Source organism: Falco biarmicus, chromosome 17 (genome assembly GCF_023638135.1).
Source record: "Falco biarmicus isolate bFalBia1 chromosome 17, bFalBia1.pri, whole genome shotgun sequence".
NCBI classification, from domain to species: domain Eukaryota; kingdom Metazoa; phylum Chordata; class Aves; order Falconiformes; family Falconidae; genus Falco; species Falco biarmicus.
This window is the reverse complement of record NC_079304.1, coordinates 3,663,624-3,682,500: the sequence shown is the minus strand read 5'-3', so window position 1 is coordinate 3,682,500 and position 18,877 is coordinate 3,663,624. Positions and strand designations below refer to the sequence as shown.

Genomic DNA, 18,877 nt, shown 5'->3' with positions numbered 1-18,877 from the left:
TGGTTTATGTCTCGGTCAGTCCCATGTATTTACAAGCAATGAGTTCAGTAGAAAAAGCTGTCTCAAATTATTTTTGCTCCAGGTGGAAACCATATCCCTCCATTCCCCTTCTCTCACTGGCTGCTTCTTGTGGTTTCTTAGGACTTTCCCGGGCACAAACACACAACCCTGAGGCTTTGAGGGATCATGTATCAGTGACAGACAAGTCTGTAATTGCATGAACGAGGGAAAAAAGCTTTATTAAATGTGTACAGAGTGCATGATGGCACCCGTGTGGAATCATGGTAGTACAGGAAGGAGGAGCAGACGAATGAAGTGGACTGCTTTCTGTGACACAACCCCATCACATACGGCTTCAGGCAGGGTTTGGTTCAGCTCGCCACTCTCTTGAGCCTGGGGTCAAGGGTCCACAGAGGTGCTTGCCCTTCTAGCGAGTGGTAAGCGCAACCTGCTCCCGGGAGGAGACCACCTTCCCGTCCTGCACCTCCTCAACGATTGTGCGAACCTGACGGGAAGATGTCATCACTACAAAAGGAGAGCAGAGGACAATTATTCAGGGGCAGGAAGGAAAGAAATTTCTTAACCACAATATCAGATATTGCATGTTTTTCTGGAAGATGTCACAAATTCCACAAGATACTGGAAAATGCTGTTTTAAACAACGCAACGTTGGCTAGAAGAGGGAAGAGCCAGGCTGATGGGAAAGCTCAAGAAGGCAAAAGGCACACTCCTTAAATGTGTGATGTCGCCTGATTTTCATGGTCTGTGTAAAGCCAGAACACCACCTGCTCAATCACAAGGCCCGTTTAGGGCAAATCATTCTTGTGATAAAGGAGTGCAAGGTATTTCCCACAGCTTTTCCCTGTGGTTAGCAGTTGTAAGACGCACACAAGCGCCCTTGACTGCTGCCACTCTGATCCAGCCAGCGAGGCGGCACGGCACGCCTGAGGAGTGATTTTCACTCCATCGGTCTGGCAGCTGCTTTAAAAGCAGGTCGCAAAGCTGTTTGTTATAAATATGTGCAGCAAGATAGGTTCTTACCATCTCTGCCAGAGTGTGAGGACATAGCGGAGGAGTACTGGGAAGAGATGCTACAAGAGAAGAAGAAAAACAAAGAGAAGTTAGGAGCAAACTCATTTTTTCTTGTTGTTACACAGACTCTGTATTCAGGCAGGAGGAAAACACAAAAGGCTAAAGTTGCTAAAGTTCCTGCTCACTCCACTCGGCATCTCATGCAGGGCAGAGGGACCACTGCCCCTTCCAGCAGGGAAAGGTGCCCGTTACAGCATCTCGCTGCAGACAGAAACCAGGGACAGAGCCACTGGGCATCCGTGGCTGGTATCAATGTTAAGAAGAACCCTGAAAGCTGCAATTTGAGTTCCCAGACAGCACATTTTGTATCTATTGACCTATCTCCTCCCAACACGCTCTCCCAGTCAAAGCCCCTCTACGTACTGGGCATCTTCACCCTCCAGGAGCCGGCGGTACGTGGCAATCTCCTGCTCCAGGCGGCATTTGACGTCCAGGAGGACCCTGTACTCGTGGTTCTGGCGCTCCATGTCGCACCGCAGCTCGGCCAGCTGCTCCTCCACGCTGGTGATCAGCCCCTGCAGCTGGGCCAGCTGGGTGCCGTAGCGGGCTTCTGTGTCGGCCAAGGTGCCCTCCAACGCCGCTTTCTGCGTGCAGAGGAGAGGGACGGGTTCAGCGGGGGACGGAGGGCGGTGGGGGTGGAGGTGGAGCCCCCACGCGCCCCCTGGCCCGTGCTCCTGCGTGCCCCCCACCCCCCACCCCCCGCAGGGAGCCGGCCCCTCGTACCGTGCTGAGCTGGCTCTGCAGGTCGATCTCCAGGCTCTGGATGGTGCGTCGCAGCTCGGTGATCTCCGTCTTGCCGCTCTGGAGCTGCTCGGTGTTGATGGCCACCTCCCGGTTCAGCTCTTCCGTCTGCAACAAGGCAGCAGCGCGCCGTTAGAGCACCGGTGAGCAGGCACGGCCTGGGGTCCCGCGCCCCTCGCTGCTCCGCCGGAGCCAGCTCACCTTGCTGAAGAACCACTGCTCGGCGTCCCTGCGGTTCTTGTCCGCCAGGCTCTCGTACTGCTCCCTCATCTCAGCCAGGATCTTGGTGAGGTCGATTCCAGGAGCAGCATCCATCTCCACGCTGATCTCTCCACCCACCTGCCCACGCAGGGCATTCATCTCCTGGCACAAAAGAAACACATGATACATGTCAGAGTGAAATCAGTATATTCCCATCGTGGCCAATTTCTTATTTGCACCCAGCACACGAACCCCACAGCCCTCCTCCTGGAGGTCCTGTCTCAAAGGGTTGTTTCCCTTCCCCTTTCCCACTCAAGGGTCTCCCAACAGCCCTAATTGTGGAGATGCTCCTGCACATTTGATCTGACCCCTTGCCATTGTGCACAAGGTACATTCTGCAGGTCGCAGTTTGAGCCTGGCTCTGTGCTCACCTCCTCATGGTTCTTCTTGAGGTAGGCCAGCTCCTCCTTCAGGTTCTCGATCTGCATCTCCAGGTCAGCTCTGGCCAGGGTCAGCTCATCCAGGACCCTGCGCAGGCCGTTGATGTCAGCCTCCACGCTCAGGCGCAGAGCCTGCTCCGTCTCAAACCTGGGGACACGGACACACAGTTGCACTGTGGAGCCCAGCCGATACAGGCTTTTTCTTGTTTCCTACCCCGACTTGGTGCACTTCTGCCAAGCATCTTTTATTAAATGTGCATGCACAGCTCTCCACTGTGCAGGAATGTCAAGACAACGCTGTGTCCCTGCAGAGGTGTCCGCTTCCCAAATGTCACATTTCTAGTGAGCAGTGACCTGGTGGAGCAACCTCAGTTGCAGAAACCGAAGAAAAGCCTTAAACAGACGGGGTTTTCCCTCCCTTCTCATAAGAGTTCTCAAAGGCATTGGACTTACTTGGTTCTAAAGTCATCAGCTGCCAGCCGGGCGTTGTCAATCTGTAGGACGATGTTGGCATTTTCAACAGTTGCAGCAAGAATCTGGAGGGGGATAAAAGAAAGGGAGAGAGTGAAAAAGTAGTTCTGAAAAACAGCATGCTCCTGCCCGAGTTCCCGTTCGGAAGGACTTGGAGCAGCACTGAACCTCCTGCCGGTTGGGCTGGAACTTCCATATGGACTCTGCAAGGGAGAGGCAGGATGCCGGTGCTCAGTCTCGCCAGCACCGATTCAGCCTTGCGAAGGCACTGGCATGCCACGTGCCACAGCCTGGTGCCCTTGCCAGGGTGGCATCTCCTGGTGCTGACACCACGCTCAGAGTCCTGGCAGCACTCTGGCAGCGTCTGGCAATGCTGAACAGCCCAGCCGAGAGGGAAAAAAAAAAAATAAATGAGTTGCGGAAGGAGTGCCTGTGCCTGAATTGTTTTGCTTTCGTAATTACACCTGAGGTGCAAATATTTGTTCTAGGATTTTGAAAATTATTGGCCATTTAATGAGCAGTAATTTCTGTAGCCACAAGCTAATGAAAAGCTCTCACTGAGTTCTGGTGCTTCAGGGGATATCCGAGCAATAATCCAGGGATATTGATGTGGTAACTTCCCAGCTGCGGTGGGGTGCGGGAGGGGAGGGAAGGGTCTGCATCCCTCTGGATCCTGAGCAGAGGGTTTCTGTGAGACCCAGCACTTCATTGCTCACATCTGGAGGCAGTCTCTGTCTCCACATGTTTCTGTGCTCCAGATCAGAGCACACCTGACAAGCTGGAATTTGAAGAGAAGCTTTGTGCATCAAAGCAAGAGCCCTTCACCCCAAGGTGAAGCCCGGGAGGGTTAAAGAACTGAAAAATTCTAAGTATTTCCTAAAAAAATCTGGGATTTCCCCCAGGGGCTGATCCCTGAGCCTGTCAACGGCTGCTGCCTCATTTCCCTGGCATTTGCTCTCACAGACCAGGTATTATTTCTCACCTGCCCACACCTCCATCCCCTCCAGTGGAACCTGAGCTTACTAAGGATGTTGTCACCTCGTGTAGGAGTGGTGAAGGACCAGGCAATCAGCTCGTGATGAGTAATGCGGGCAGAGGGAGGACAGCGATGACAGGGTAGGAAGGGAAGGACAGATTCTAGCGCTTTTTTTCAAGGACTTTTGCCTAAAATCAGCCAGGGAGCTGCCAAGAATAAAGAAACAAGCTTGGCCATGATTTCATCTACTGCATTTTAGAGCAGGGCATGCACTTCACTTCAGCACCTCTGAAGCCACCTACTACAGCCCAGTATGTTCTGACTCCCTAGGTTTCACACATGCCTGTGTTTGCACCTCCCAAAGAACAACCATCCCACAGGGCATTTTCTTTCCTTTTTAACCCCTACCTTGAGCGTCTTATTGGGCTAGAAAAGATCTGATCTGTAGGATATTTATGAAAACGACTTAACATCTCCATTTACATATCATCCAGTAGTGAGCAGTGACAAAGAAATCGCGTGTCCCTGCCTGCAGAGAACTTAACCAGGAGTCTGGCTCACGCTTGGGGCATAAGGAGCATGGAGGAAGGGCAGGAGATGACTGGCGTGGCAGCGCACACCCTGTAGCATCAGATAACCTGACCTGACGCCTGATAGCCTCTGGCTCCCGCTTTCCTGCCCTGTCTTTCTCCCTACACTGCAACAGCCAATAGAAAACCCATCTCTGTGCCTTGTGGAGGGCATGCTCAAGTAACTGCTGCTCTTATATTATAAGTATTGCTTCCAAGCATGTTGCTTCTGTTTTCCCATCTCAGACCTATTAATTGTCATTCGTTAATACTCTTCCTTTCAGCTTTTAGGAACAGGGTTGTCTTTCTAAAACTGACTTTAACGAAGATGTCTTGGTAATCACAGCATCCTACCTTGTTCCTGAGCTCCTCGATAGTCCTGTAGTAGGGGCTGTAGTCACGGTCTGGACCAGGTCCCTGCTTCTTGTACCATTCCCTGATCTTGACCTCCAGGTCGGTGTTGGCCTCCTCCAGGGCACGCACTTTGTCCAGGTAGGCAGCCAGGCGGTCGTTGAGGTTCTGCATCGTCTCCTTTTCGCCAGCCGGCAGGATGCCATCGCCGCCTCCAAAGCCTCCCCCAAAGCCCCCCCCGAAGCCGGCTCCAAAGCCAGCCCCAAAGCCAGCCCCGTAGCTACCCCCAAAGCCACTGCCGAGGCCCCCTCCTACGCTGCTGCAGTAGCTGCCCCCATAGCCGCTGCCGAGCCCCGAGACGATGCGGGAAGAGACAGAGTAGCTGCTGGAGCCTCCGTGGACGCTGGGGGCTCTGTAGCCCCCTCCCCCAACTCGCACGGAGGAAAGCCTGCTGGAGCCCCCAGCCAGGCCACCGAACCCCTTGAGGGAGGTGGAGGAGGAGTACTGCCTGACAGTGGTGCTCATGGCGAAGGCTGGCGGGGGCTGGAGGCTGGAGAGAGGCACGCGGCTCGGCAGCGCAGGCAGCGAGTGCTCGCTTCCCCCTGGCTTGGAGCCCTTTATAGCCCGGGCAGGAGGCGTTGCCGGCGCTCTTTTTTTTCTGTTGCATTCCCGATGATTTTCATCACTCCTAAAATCTGAGCCAACTTCCAGAATCGTCATTTTTGCCTTTGTTCTAGTCATGCTTTTTTGTCGTATTCCACCAGAAACTTTTTATCTGACAAAGGGCGTCTTTATGCTTCTTCCGTTTCCAAGTAAATAGTCAGGTGTGATTCAAAGTAGGAGGCTCCTTGCTCAGGGCTACATTTTAATACTGCTTTGTACTGTTAGCTCTGAAACAGAGCGGTTCAGGCAGCGTTTCAGTGGAGCATGTCAGCATCTCTTTTACTGTGTTTTCTTGTCCCAGCTCTGCGGTCTCCTGTCTCTCTTTAGGTTGCACACACAGCACACCTGCAGGGACAACAGCCGTGTCATGAAGCCCTGAAAGTACATCTGCAGTCCCGTGAGTACAATGATGCTAGAAGGAACTTGGCTACCAGTCCTGGAAATACGAGTCTGCTCTTTTATCTGCAGGGAGAGGGATGTTCTGTAATGAAAAAGCAATGACAAGGGAGCTCATGCTTCAGGGCTCATACAGTTCTTCACTTCAGAGACCACCCAAGAGTGAAGGAATATGAAAAGGCAATAAGGAGTGGATATTTTGTGTTGATTTTTGTGAACAAGAGCCTAGCAAACCGTTCAGAAAGGGCAGGGTATGGCTACTAGCTGGCGTAACTTAAAAATTATGAGATGCTCCAGGAAAAAATGTGGACTGGCATAAAGTAGGTGAAGGATATAAGAAGAAAAGCTCCTGCTTTCCAAGCACTGTGAACAAGAGTTCAAAGCTGATAGTAACATAATTTAGCAGCTAATGCTGCTGATGTTTTCTGTGATGACCATCTCAATCAGTTCTGACCAGGGAAGATAAGTTCAATGTGAATTTGAGGTTTACAGCTCCCATGTAGACAGAGCTTCAGGAGAGATGCTGGTTGCTTCTGAAGAGCAAAAAGCCTCAAAAAACAAGCGCACCAGGCATGGTCAAGCTCTGCTGTCTGTTCTCTGTGCTGACCTACGTCATGGGCAGAAACCACAAATCTGAGTGTCACCAGCTAATAATGCAGGGTGTGGAGGAGAAGATAGTTCTCATGTGTGTACATGGTGAATTGTTTGACTTCACAGACAGGCCCCAACAACCCCTTCCCAACAGCCAAGTTCTTCCTTAGATCATTTGCCAAAGGAGGGGGGAAAGAGTATGGAAATAAGCAACAAAGGTACATTTCTGAGCAGCTTTAGAGGGCATGACTCCCTTCCCTCTATCTGAAAAAAGCTGGAAACAATACAGGAGTGGGATGTGTCCTTGCAAGATCAGGAGTTGGCTGCTATGGAGAAGCACAGCTACCCGTGTTCCCATTTGCCACTGGTTAACGGAGACAAGTCTGTATGACTTGGAGAACTGGAGAAAGTGGAATCTCCACCATGTCTGCTCTGGCCAGAGGATGGGTTCAGTCTGTTGGCGGCAGCATCTTCGTGTCGCGTGAGTGCCAGGAGACGCAGCACGGAGCCAGCGGACGCCCACTTTCTGCTCGTCCTCCCCAGGTGCAGCTGGCAAAGGCGCAGCAGCGTGGGGGCGGCTGGGACGTGGAGCTCCAAGGAATGTGCTTTCTCCCCATCTTCATTTCCTTGCCTTCTCTCGGGTGATACGAAAGGGCAAAAGTCATGGATTGTCCTCACTGGGTGCAGTGGTGGCAAGGAGAAAGGGGAACTTCGGTGACAAAAACAGTACAGAGCCCCCGTGCAAGTCCAAGCCCTCAGGCTTGACGTGAGCAAGGCTCTTCAGGCTGGCCAGCCAGCAGGAGCGACCAGCTTCCCCCAGACCGGCTGTAGGATGAATAACTGTCACCACATTACGAGGTTAATAGGGTATTCTTTCTTTACATGAAATCAGTCTTTCATCTTTCGTTTCCTATTTAACTGCAGTGTCATAAAAATACACATTGCTCAAAATATCTACGATATTCTGATGATACCACAAGGCAGCAATTAAAATCATGAAGTGTTAATTAAGACTTAAAACAACATTAAAAATTCTAAGGCGTTATTTACATGACCTGCAATTGAACACAACCACAAATGACTGCATATTGTTTGTATCACACTCTCTTTCAAATAAAAAGCTGACTATTAAATCAGATTCTGCCTCTGTTTCATGAGTGCAAGCACACTATGAGCCTGGGTTTTATACATTCCAAAATCAGAATGCCTGGTCTATGGCATAACAGTAATTTCATGGTAGCACACTGGTGTCTAAACATGCAATTCTGTCTTCAGGAGGAAAAAGGCGGCGAAGCTCTGGCTCCAAACGTACATACCAGCAGAGCCGGTAGATGAAACTACCTGGACAAGAACACTTCTCTGTTTATTTTAGCATTCTTATAAAGTTTGCCCTACTATCAAATTATTACAGGAAAGTTTCCTAAAATGAGCTGAAAAGCCACATCTTAATGTCTCTTTCTAAAGTGGTCTTTTATGTCAGATTAACTCAGCGTAGCCTGAGAAGTCAAAGCATCTTTCTGGAATAAAATACCACCTTCTGAAACCTGCCTCGAGCTGCCGCTGCCTGTCTGCATAAGCCACCACCTGCAGCTCCCCCCTCAATGGGTTTCTTAAGGTCACGACTAATTATTAATGCTTAAGGCAGGAAAGTATCAACACCTGTTTTCCACACCTCCCTCACAATTTGCAGTAGCAGGAGTAATTAAAACAGGGGGGTTTGTTAGCAAAGTATTACTTGTTTCTATAGCAACAAGGGTGTGCTCCGTTTTCCAGGAGAAAAATATAAATCCAGGATGAATACAGCATCCCCATGCTGGGTGTCACAAGGGTGGCAGCTGCAGGGACACAACGATCGCGAGGAGCTGCCAGAGGTGTTGACAGTCCCTGCACCACCCCTGGCGAGGACAGTGGATCCCTAAGAGGTGACCTGGGAAGCTCTTTCACTGCAGGCTGTGTCTGTCCTTACCCTTCTGAGGCATCTGGGCTTGGGCTGCTCAGCGCCTGGCCCTGTCCAGTCCCGGGGCACGGAGCATCCTGGGGGAGAAGCCCCGTGCTGTGCCGGGCTCCCTTGGCCAAGGATGCAGGAGCGCAGCAGTCAGGCCGCAGAGATGCTGTGGCTGGAAGCACCTGGGGTCAGGAATTGTGCCCTGTTGTTTACTCGTGGCCTGTCCACGATGCGCCACGAGGACGTGCAGCAGCAGAGTGGTGGGAGCCGTTCTCCTGACCACAGTGCTCCTTTACTGGGTTGTGTTTACGTGTCCTTTGGTGGAATCGCAGTGGAAATGAGATCACTGCTCGTCAGCAGTAAGATTCAAAACCAAAGCTGTGCCTGCTGCAAGTCAGTGGGTGCTGGGAGTGCTTTCAGCTGGCTCGCTCAGGGTGCTGTGCAGGGTGCACAGCACAGCTGGTCCCTGGCACGGGTCATGGGGGGCTGCCCTGCGTGGCCAGGGGGATGTGGTCCCAGCTGACACTGGGCAGAGCTGATGGCTGCAGCATGGGGTGCCGCTAGACCGTGCATCCCTGCTGCCTCGGCTTGCAGTGCAGATGATGCACTGCAGGGATCCTGTCAACATTTTGAATAAAACCACGAATTCTCTCTTATCTCCCCATAAAATCCAGGCATATTTTCCGGAAAGGCATCTTAAAACTGTGTGGCCAGCTCTATTCTTACACATATTCAGTAGCGTTTCTCTAAATCATCCCATTGATTTGGAAGTTGGATTTATGAGGTAATAAATGTGGCAGAATCCAGCCAAGAATGTGTCTAAACTGGCTTTCCAGGAACGGCTGGGCCAGCTGACGGCAACATGAATTGCTGCATCAGGAACAGCCACTAACAGCCAGGGAGTGCCACAAGTAACTCCCAGAAGTGTTTTAAATTTTGTGCTTGTATAGACCATACCCACCGCTTGTTTTCTTCACCCTTTAGCAGTGCCTTTGGAAGAAAGGATTAAACTAAGCTGAGTTTGTATTTCTGCAGAGGCATCAGCCAATGCATCCCTGCCACATCTACAGCTTAATTTCGTTGTACCTCAAAGCTTGTTATCTGGGCTGCACAGCAGCTGTCGAGGCAGAGCTGGGGAGGGAACCGTTTGCAGGGTCCTGGCTACATGACTTGGGTTTTGTTCACTTTCTTGCTTGTACTTACCGAGTTGAAAGCTTCAGCTCTGCTGTTGCTGCACATTGCAGCTGGGGAAGCAGCATTTTGCCCCAACCTGAAAGTCACCGTGCCAAATCTGAGGTGAAATACAAAGACTCACAAGTTTTGCCTCCCACGACCCATGTAATCAGTTCCCTTTAGACCTCCACCCACATCAGCTTCTTCACGGAGGCAGCCAGGTCACAGGTATTACGGAATTGTCATTGTCCTGGCCTCAACACCTGGGTACCAAAGATGGAGAATATTACTCCTTCCTGAGAGCAGCTTTGTCCTACAGCTCCAGCAGTGGGACAGCCCAGCTCATCAGAGCAACAAGACCAGACCCTGGTTTTCATAAGTGCGAAGAAAAGCTTTATTTGATTTCTGAGCATGGAACAATGCTTGGATAAAGGGTGAGGGAAGCCAGGGTGTGACAAAAAGAGAAGGTGCTTTTTTGTGATCTGCATAGCCAGAGCACATAAGCTGGAATCTTCTTCTGCTTTGCTATGTGAGGTTTGCAGCAAACCACACAGCCGCCTCAGTGGGCAGCCTGGGTGATCTGCTCGCGGGAGGAGATCACCTTCCCATCCTGGACTTCCTCAAAGATCGTGCGGATTTGACGGGTAGTTATAGGTGCTACAATGGAGAAAGAAGGAACTGTTATTTGCAGGGAAGCAAGGGGAAAGTATGTAAAGATTTTCATGGGTAAATCTATTATGACCAAAAACCGCCTGAGAAACCAAATATAACATTCCTACCACTAAATACTTTATTATATAGTTTCACTCTGCACAAATAATACTTCTGAAAGACGTTTTGGTATATCATGAGCAGTTTCTGTCAATTCACATTTTGAAAGTATAATATGACAGTAATTTTAGTAAATTAGTAAAGAGTCTGTGCTAAGAAGGTGGCTAAGGATATAACAGAGCTACGTGTGATCAGTGCTTCAGCCAAGACGTGTACTTACCTTCTTTCACAGGCTGCGAGATGTAGAGGGAAGACATGCTACAGGAGGAGAAAGGACAAAAAATGGTCAGAAATGGAAAAAATGTGAGTTGTCTCTAAGACAAAATAATTATTTAAACCCCGTCTTTCCTTCTCACACCAGTACAGGATTAAAATGCCTTCTGGAAACAGCCTAGTGTAAAAATTGAAAATGGTAAGGATGTGTGTGTGCCACGGGGATTCAGACATAAGGGCAGCCCGCATCCCAGCTGTGATGAGCAGCAGTGATACCTGCTCCCTCCCCAGGACGGGATGGGAAGGGGATCCCAGGGATGCTGCAGTGCTGTCATAACCACTGGGCTGTTCTGGACTAGCAGGACAGAAAAGGGAGACCCTGTTGCATGACATGGGTCGGGAAATGGCTCACAGGAGCCTCCAGGGAATGTAGATTGTCCATGTTTTATTTCCTTTGCTTCCACCCGTCTCCTCCCAACACGCTCTCCCAGTCAAAGCCCCTCTACGTACTGGGCATCTTCACCCTCCAGGAGCCGGCGGTACGTGGCGATCTCCTGCTCCAGGCGGCATTTGACGTCCAGGAGGACCCTGTACTCGTGGTTCTGGCGCTCCATGTCGCACCGCAGCTCGGCCAGCTGCTCCTCCACGCTGGTGATCAGCCCCTGCAGCTGGGCCAGCTGGGTGCCGTAGCGGGCTTCTGTGTCGGCCAAGGTGCCCTCCAACGCCGCTTTCTGCGTGCAGAGGAGAGGGACGGGTTCAGCGGGGGACAGAGGGCGGTGGGGGTGGAGGTGGAGCCCCCACGCGCCCCCTGGCCCGTGCTCCTGCGTGCCCCCCACCCCCCACCCCCGCAGGGAGCCGGCCCCTCGTACCGTGCTGAGCTGGCTCTGCAGGTCGATCTCCAGGCTCTGGATGGTGCGTCGCAGCTCGGTGATCTCTGTCTTGCCGCTCTGGAGCTGCTCGGTGTTGATGGCCACCTCCCGGTTCAGCTCTTCCGTCTGCAACAAGGCAGCAGCGCGCCGTTAGAGCACCGGTGAGCAGGCACGGCCTGGGGTCCCGCGCCCCTCGCTGCTCCGCCGGAGCCAGCTCACCTTGCTGAAGAACCACTGCTCGGCGTCCCTGCGGTTCTTGTCCGCCAGGCTCTCGTACTGCTCCCTCATCTCAGCCAGGATCTTGGTGAGGTCGATTCCAGGAGCAGCATCCATCTCCACGCTGATCTCTCCACCCACCTGCCCACGCAGGGCATTCATCTCCTGGAAGGAACAAGAAACACGTCTTCATGCAATCCAGCAACCAGCATATAAATATGTTCCTCTCAGCACAGAGTTCTTCAAGGAAAGGTAGCATCCTTCAGCAGGTGTTTCTGGGGCAGATCAACAGGGAGCAAGCCAGGGCCTTTGCCCCACAGTCAGAAAGAAAATAACCCAAGTTCTTAAGAAGTCTCCGTTTGAGTTAAACCTTCAGAGAATAAATCAGAGCCTGTAGCTGGCTTCATTTCTCGGGAGACAGACCTCTCAGGCCTGAAGCTGCCAGGATCGTTGATAAATCTCTAACTGCTACAGTGGCCGTTACTGAAATAGCAAGAGGTGAATGAATTTCAGACACACTCTGGAGAGGACGTGCTGCTATCCAGAATGCATCATCCCTATGTCCTTATCAGCACCTCCCATCTTCCCGCCCAGCAATTCAAAACTCAGCATAGCCTTAAGGGTTGGACCAGACCTCGTATTTCTGGGCCCAGGCTGGACTTTTCTGAGCCTGGCTCTGTGCTCACCTCCTCATGGTTCTTCTTGAGGTAGGCCAGCTCCTCCTTCAGGTTCTCGATCTGCATCTCCAGGTCAGCTCTGGCCAGGGTCAGCTCATCCAGGACCCTGCGCAGGCCGTTGATGTCGGCCTCCACGCTCAGGCGCAGAGCCTGCTCCGTCTCAAACCTGGGGACACAAGAACAGTCATGAAAGTGGCACGAGAACTTGCCCAGCCAGGGACAGAGCACCTGGGTCAGTTGGTTGCTTCCTCCGTGCTGCTGCTGGCATCATGTTGATACCCCGACGGTGCACGGACAGCTTCCTGACGGTGAGTGCTAGTGAACACAGGGGAACAACTGATGAACAGTGTCCATCTGACTCCACAACATCACCGTGCTCCTGGTATCACTGGGCCTCGTTACTGGGTCTGGGCTTTGCTGGGCTGTACATACACAAGTTAAATGTGCAGCACAAGCACAGGGAAAGTTCTCCGCACAGGAGAGGTCGTACCACAGAGGAACCAGCAATGAGAATAAAATAGTGAAGTTTTTGTATGGAAGCAGAACAATCCCTATGCGCCTACAGGATTTGATAACCATCTGCTTTGGAAACTACACTTTCATTTTGAAGACCTTGTTTCTATGTTGTCTTTTTGTGTTTGGATGGGATTTTCTCCTCCTTTCATCAAAAGTCTCCGCAGACTTTGTTCCATTTTTCCAGGAAATGTGGCTTACTTGTTCCGGAAGTCATCAGCTGTCAGCCTGGCGTTGTCGATCTGCAGGAGGAAGTTAGCGTTGTCGACTGTGGCCACCAGCACCTGGAGGGCAGAGGATAAAGACAAAGCACTGAGTGTCGGGCACTCCTCCTGGCTGACCACAGGATGGAAGCAGAAGGGAGACTGTTGGGACAGGAACAGTTTTGGGGAAGCCTGGGGCTTCCTTAGAAGTGTGTATTGAATCAGACCGAGTGAGACACAGCTGAGACTGACTCTGCGTTACTCTGTGACCTCCCTTTCCAAAAATCCATCAGTATTTCAAAAGGCAGCGTGAAACATGGAAGGTGTGTGAGATCTGATGACACCATTTGTTCCCATGCTTCAGGGCAGGTGCTGATTACGCAAGGGCCAAGGAGGAATCACCTGCTCCCCCACCCACAGCTCCATGCAGCTCTTCTGGTGGGACGGATGGACCAGCAAGGTGTTTGTGCTTGGCATACCTTGTGCCCATATGTTCTGGGGTGGGTTTAATCTGTTGACTGCAGAAATGGAGCAAAATGCAGTGAGCAGGTGCCTACAGCTTCTGATTTTTATATTACAGAACCAGAAGCAAATAATCCATACTGGGAGAAGATTCAAGGCAGAGTTTGGGAAGACATCAGTTATGGGGCCAAAGACAGGGAGGGAAAATGGATTCCCTGCATCATTTGCCAGCACTCCTGCAGCTCCAGATGTACACCACCTGCCTTCATGCTTCCTGGGGGCAACTCGCAAGTAAGAAGTAACAGAGCAGAACAAAGTCAACTCTTGGGTATTTCCTCTGAAATGGGGAGGGTGGGAATCAAATCAGATACAGGAGAAATCCCCCCAGAGCTGCCTGGGTTGGTGGGTTTGCATCAAGCCTGGCCCTGGGGCAGTGACTGCCAAAAGGAGGTGAAAACCTCACTGTTGGTCAGTTCCATCTTTTTCACTTTAGCATCTAAATCACATCAATACTGAAGAGCTGAAACAAGTTTGCCAATGTTTACAAATGAATTTTTTGAATGTTTACAAATACGACATCAGTGACACACTCTGCACACATTTACAACTTTCCCTGCACATTCATTTCAAACTGCAGAAAAAAATGCATTATCAATGCAGATTTGCCTCCTTCTTCTTCATTTGTTGCCTTATGTCCCTTTACATCTGCTTCTTCCTGCTGTTTGTTCCACCTAGAGGGATGTAATCAAGAGCTAACATTGAGACATCTCGGAATTCCCAGCCTGGCACTCAGCATGTGCATCTGAGACACTTTTTTACGATGCAGTTAGCGCTTACTAATTACAGAGGTAACAGTCAGTGATTCTGCTTCCACTCTGGTAACGAGACGTCCCACTGTGTTAATCACAGCATCCTACCTTGTTCCTGAGCTCCTCGATAGTCCTGTAGTAGGGGCTGTAGTCACGGTCTGGACCAGGTCCCTGCTTCTTGTACCATTCCCTGATCTTGACCTCCAGGTCGGTGTTGGCCTCCTCCAGGGCACGCACTTTGTCCAGGTAGGCAGCCAGGCGGTCGTTGAGGTTCTGCATCGTCTCCTTTTCGCCAGCCGGCAGGATGCCATCGCCGCCTCCAAAGCCTCCCCCAAAGCCCCCCCCGAAGCCGGCTCCAAAGCCAGCCCCAAAGCCAGCCCCATAGCTACCCCCAAAGCCACTGCCGAGGCCCCCCTCCTACGCTGCTGCAGTAGCTGCCCCCATAGCCGCTGCCGAGCCCCGAGACGATGCGGGAAGAGACAGAGTAGCTGCTGGAGCCTCCGTGGACGCTGGGGGCTCTGTAGCCCCCTCCCCCAACTCGCACGGAGGAAAGCCTGCTGGAGCCCCCAGCCAGGCCACCGAACCCCTTGAGGGAGGTGGAGGAGGAGTACTGCCTGACAGTGGTGCTCATGGCGAAGGCTGGCGGGGGCTGGAGGCTGGAGAGAGGCACGCGGCTCGGCAGCGCAGGCAGCGAGTGCTCGCTTCCCCCTGGCTTGGAGCCCTTTATAGCCCGGGCAGGAGGCGTTGCCGGTGCTTTTCGTCACCCTGGACAGCCAGAGCCAAATTCCAGAATCATCATTTTTCTCTCCCCGATTTCACGTCTTTTGTCACATCCCACTGGAAGCACAGCAGTGCACACAGGATCTTCCTTTTCCGCTTCAGTTCCCAGCGCCCGGCGTGATTCAGACCGAAGGCTCCTCGCTCGTGGCTATGTTTTAGCATTTCACTGTTGCACCTGAGACGCGGAGGTGCTGGCTCCAGCTCCACCCCACTGCTCCTTCATGAAGTAACGCCAGTGAATCCTCTGTGATATGCCAAGTCGCCCGCAACCACCTTATATCATGAAAAATCTACAAATCTATTTATTTGCTTTTTTAGAGTCTAAAGTCAACGGGAGTTGCTGACTTAAGAGCTCTGCACATCCATAATCTTTATAAGCACCAACCCAAAGCCAGACGGAAATTTTCCCGTCAGGACCTCTATTCCAGGACAAGCACAGACCTGGCGGTATTTGTGTACTGATACCGTATTTGGCAGAAATTTTGTAGCTCAAAAGAGAAGAAACTCCAGTAATTTCTGCTTACATACTAGTCTAGGGTGAATCTCTCTACAGAGACTGGAAAGTCCCTGCAATGTGGATTGTCAGTCAGTTTAAAAGGCAGATGCCTGATGTTTCCCAGTGGCACCTGCTTTGCTGCAACACCTTTCACAAGCTCCCCAGCAGCAGTCTGTCACTTCCAAAAGACTTGTAGAAGCTAGAAAATGCGGTGCCACGGCTTCTTCTATCTCATTGCTGAGGCAGGTTTTAATGCTTAAATAGTCCAAATCAGAGAAGAAGGATTGAAACTGCGTTAGACACCCACTGCTAGGACACGTTACATGTGATTTCTGACGGGAAGGGTACAATCAATCCTTACGGATGCTATGCCTGCATGCAGATATCCTTTCTCTTACAGATTTGCAGCTGCAAGACAGCAATGCTAACATCAGCTCAGCAGAACCAGCATCACCTGTATCAAAAGTACCGATGGGCAAAGCGCAACAGACACTGCAGCGAGGGGCAGGAACCCTGCGACCACCGGCAGAGCGGAGGGTTTAAACAGGGCAATGCAGAATTGAGGAACAGAGATGAGGCAATGCAGACACCCCGATAGCCACGCCTGCATCGTGCTATTAAGGGATTGAGCATAGTGATTATAGTAATGCAGCTGGACAGGTATTAGCGTGAAAAAAGCAGCAGAGAACCAGGAAGGGAGACACTGCACTGTTTTATTCTTTGTCGGGAAGAAAATCCCTTCACTGATGTGGCGCCAGCTCTTACAGTATACAGTGGAAAGTCGCACACCCAACCTGCTGGCCAGCCCGGCTCCAGCAGTGTCACTCTCGGATAAGAGAAGTTATTTTTTCTTTTAGCAGAGGTGCCTGTGAGGTAGTGAAAGAGAGTTATAGGGATTAGGAACCCTTCTGTGTTCTCTCCTGTGGTGATCTCCTTCCTTCCCTGGGCCCCTCTGGCTGTTTTTGCATTCTAACACACTTAACTGATTTTGGAGTTGCTGAGGTGTTCCCAGAGCCTCACCCTTGGTAATTCATAGTGCCTCCTTTCTTTCATCTGTTCGCTGAAGGACACAATAACAACAATGCTTTATCTGCACCGCTGTTAGATCCCAAGGCCTTTATAGGGAGTCACGTTCTCTTTCTTTAGCAGCTCTGGGAGAGGTGGTGTGGTTTTTCTGGGTGGCCACCAAGGAAGCAGCTTAAGCACAAAGAGACTCCAGATCCCCTTAGTCGAGGGCTCTGGGCAGCCCTGCCTCAGAACCGATTGGCTTCAGATTTGGATTTTTGACTCCCCAAGATGCAAACTCTAGAGATTTGGGATGCACATGTGCCCCCTCCCTCAGAAAGCTGGGGGAAAGGAGGGGGACCTGGGAGCAACCCATTGCTGGCAACTGGCAGAGCGTGCAGATGACTCTGCTCCACTCAGCGCTGTCCTGGGGCAACCTGGCAGGGTGAAGATCAGTGCTCCTGCTGGCCCGCTGCCCTCCGTAGTGGGGGGTACAGGATTACCCAACAGCCGTCGTGTGGGAGCTGTGCTCCAGAGCCATCCCTTGGCCTCCCCTGCTGAGTTCTTCCAGACGTGCTCGCTTTGCTCGTGTTTGCTCTAGCAAACACCTTCCTGCTCCAGGCAATTGGCCCTGAACCCCTCACGTGGGCCAAAAGCTGTGCTGGGAGCTCTGTTCCCCCACTCAGGTCACCCACATGTTTTAGGCCAAGGTACAAGTCAGCCTGAATGTGGCAACTGCCCTAGAAGAGGCAAAGCCCTGCCACAGCCCCACAGGCAGGGAATTGCTGGATTTAAGGCTTTTCTTTCAGTATTATCACGACCTCAGCCCATGTCTGAGCTCCTTTATCACAACTGGCACAAGAGCCTAAGAGGAGATCTGTAGATTGGCCTACAATATCAGCTTTTTCTGGTCTTTTCCAATCGATATTTTTGCCAGTCAGCTGCTACCCTGACCTCTGTCTGAGCTCCCGAACAAGAATCCCCAAACCAGCCCCATTCTTACAGGAGAAACCCTTAGCACAAAGTTCCTCTTCCACTGGCTCTGGCGACAGGTCGACGTGATTATGCAGAGAAGCACGCACCACTTCAGCGATTTTATGTCACCAGAAGAATTCAGTCTCCCAGGCTCTCCTGAAGCACTCACCCACAGTAAATTCCCTTGAGATAAAAAAAAAGAAAACACATCATAATGTTCAGGAGATGGTATCAAGAGTCTGTTCCAGCAAGAAGCATACCATCGATGCTATCTCTCCCTCAGGTGTGCTGCAGGGGGAAAGAAAGAGCTGAAGTCCTCTGGTTTGCATAGGAAGGGAGGTGAAATTATATGTTAGGAGTGGACAAGCAGCCCACAGGGTACCCCACTGTGGTAAGGGTTGGTGTGAAAAGGCCCGGGTCAGTGTGTGGCATGTGCCTCAAACAATAGCACTTAACTGTGCTTTTCATGTCATGAATTAAGAGCTAATTAGGAGTCATTGGGTTTCCCCTGTGGGCCAGGTTCTTCCCAGTGCCTTTCACAGCGGTTCACAGCTCAGTAGGAACTAGCTGGAGGATGCAGCTCTGGGAAGGATGTCTCCTGCAAGTAAGGAATGGCAGGCACGGGCTTTACCCTTGCTGACAGGTTTTCTCTGTAGGTTTGAACAACACCAAAATGGGTAACAAATATATCAAGGTGTGGAGTGAAATAGTGCTGTCTTTGTTTCTATCATCTCAGCTGCTGTTGTTTTTATCATCTGCTAGGACATGTCCTGACAGCCCCCTCCCATTATCAGGAAAAGAGCGATCCCAGATCTGTTGCTATGAAAGGAAACTTCATAGTGTGTGTGAGTGATGGAAACTCCCCCTGGGCAGGCTCAGGGCATTTAGCCACCAGCCAGCAAGCCAAGCCACGCCAGACGCTCACCCCATTTGATCCCCCCCCTGCCCACTGTGCTGCGCGCTGGATGAAGGAGACAGGCAGCAGAGCCTCGTCCCCTTTAGCAGGAGAACGAAGGAGGCAGTGATGGAGCCAGAGGGTGAAGGGCTGACTGGAGGGAAGGCAAAGCGGGGTGACTCCGTATTGCCCGTCTCTGAACTCCAAACTGGCTCCTGCCAACGCTGAGGCCAGACCTTGCCCTGCCGGTGGGATGCTGCGGGCAGCCTCACCCGCATCCCTGCGCCAGCGTCACACCAGGCTCTCAACGAGCCCTTTTCTCCTCTCGGTGAACGTGAACGAAGATGATGCTCCTCCACGTTGGCCGATGCCCCAAGCTGTTTG

At 51.6% G+C, this 18,877-nt stretch overlaps 2 protein-coding genes across 2 annotated transcripts; both read right to left on the bottom strand.

Annotated features, from left to right (window-relative positions):
- Nucleotides 1-81: 81 nt before the first annotated feature.
- On the bottom strand, nt 82-5,496 carry LOC130160217 (keratin, type I cytoskeletal 14). Its single transcript, XM_056362527.1, has 8 exons — nt 4,845-5,496; nt 2,928-3,010; nt 2,466-2,622; nt 2,035-2,196; nt 1,816-1,941; nt 1,456-1,676; nt 1,042-1,091; nt 82-525 (listed from the first exon to the last, which is right to left on the bottom strand). The coding sequence occupies exons 1-8, from the start codon at nt 5,364-5,366 to the stop codon at nt 428-430; spliced, it is 1,419 nt and encodes a 472-aa protein (XP_056218502.1). The 5' UTR covers nt 5,367-5,496; the 3' UTR covers nt 82-427.
- A 4,498-nt stretch (nt 5,497-9,994) lies between these two features.
- LOC130160218 (keratin, type I cytoskeletal 14-like) lies at nt 9,995-15,582 on the bottom strand. Its single transcript, XM_056362528.1, is given in 9 exon segments — nt 9,995-10,266; nt 10,601-10,638; nt 11,104-11,324; nt 11,463-11,588; nt 11,682-11,843; nt 12,365-12,521; nt 13,070-13,152; nt 14,451-14,756; nt 14,758-15,582. Coding segments are annotated over 9 exon segments (1,407 nt in total). The 5' UTR covers nt 14,974-15,582; the 3' UTR covers nt 9,995-10,168.
- Between the last annotated feature and the right edge of the window lie 3,295 nt (nt 15,583-18,877).

Coding starts and splice junctions, on each gene's coding strand:
- LOC130160217 (XM_056362527.1), bottom strand. CDS start 5,366: ATGAGCACCACTGTCAGGCAGTACTCCTCCTCCACCTCCCTCAAGGGG. Junction 2,623..2,927: donor GCTGATGACTTTAGAACCAA/GTAAGTCCAATG, acceptor CCGTGTCCCCAG/GTTTGAGACGGAGCAGGCTC. Junction 1,092..1,455: donor CTGGAGGGTGAAGATGCCCA/GTACGTAGAGGG, acceptor CTTCTCTTGTAG/CATCTCTTCCCAGTACTCCT.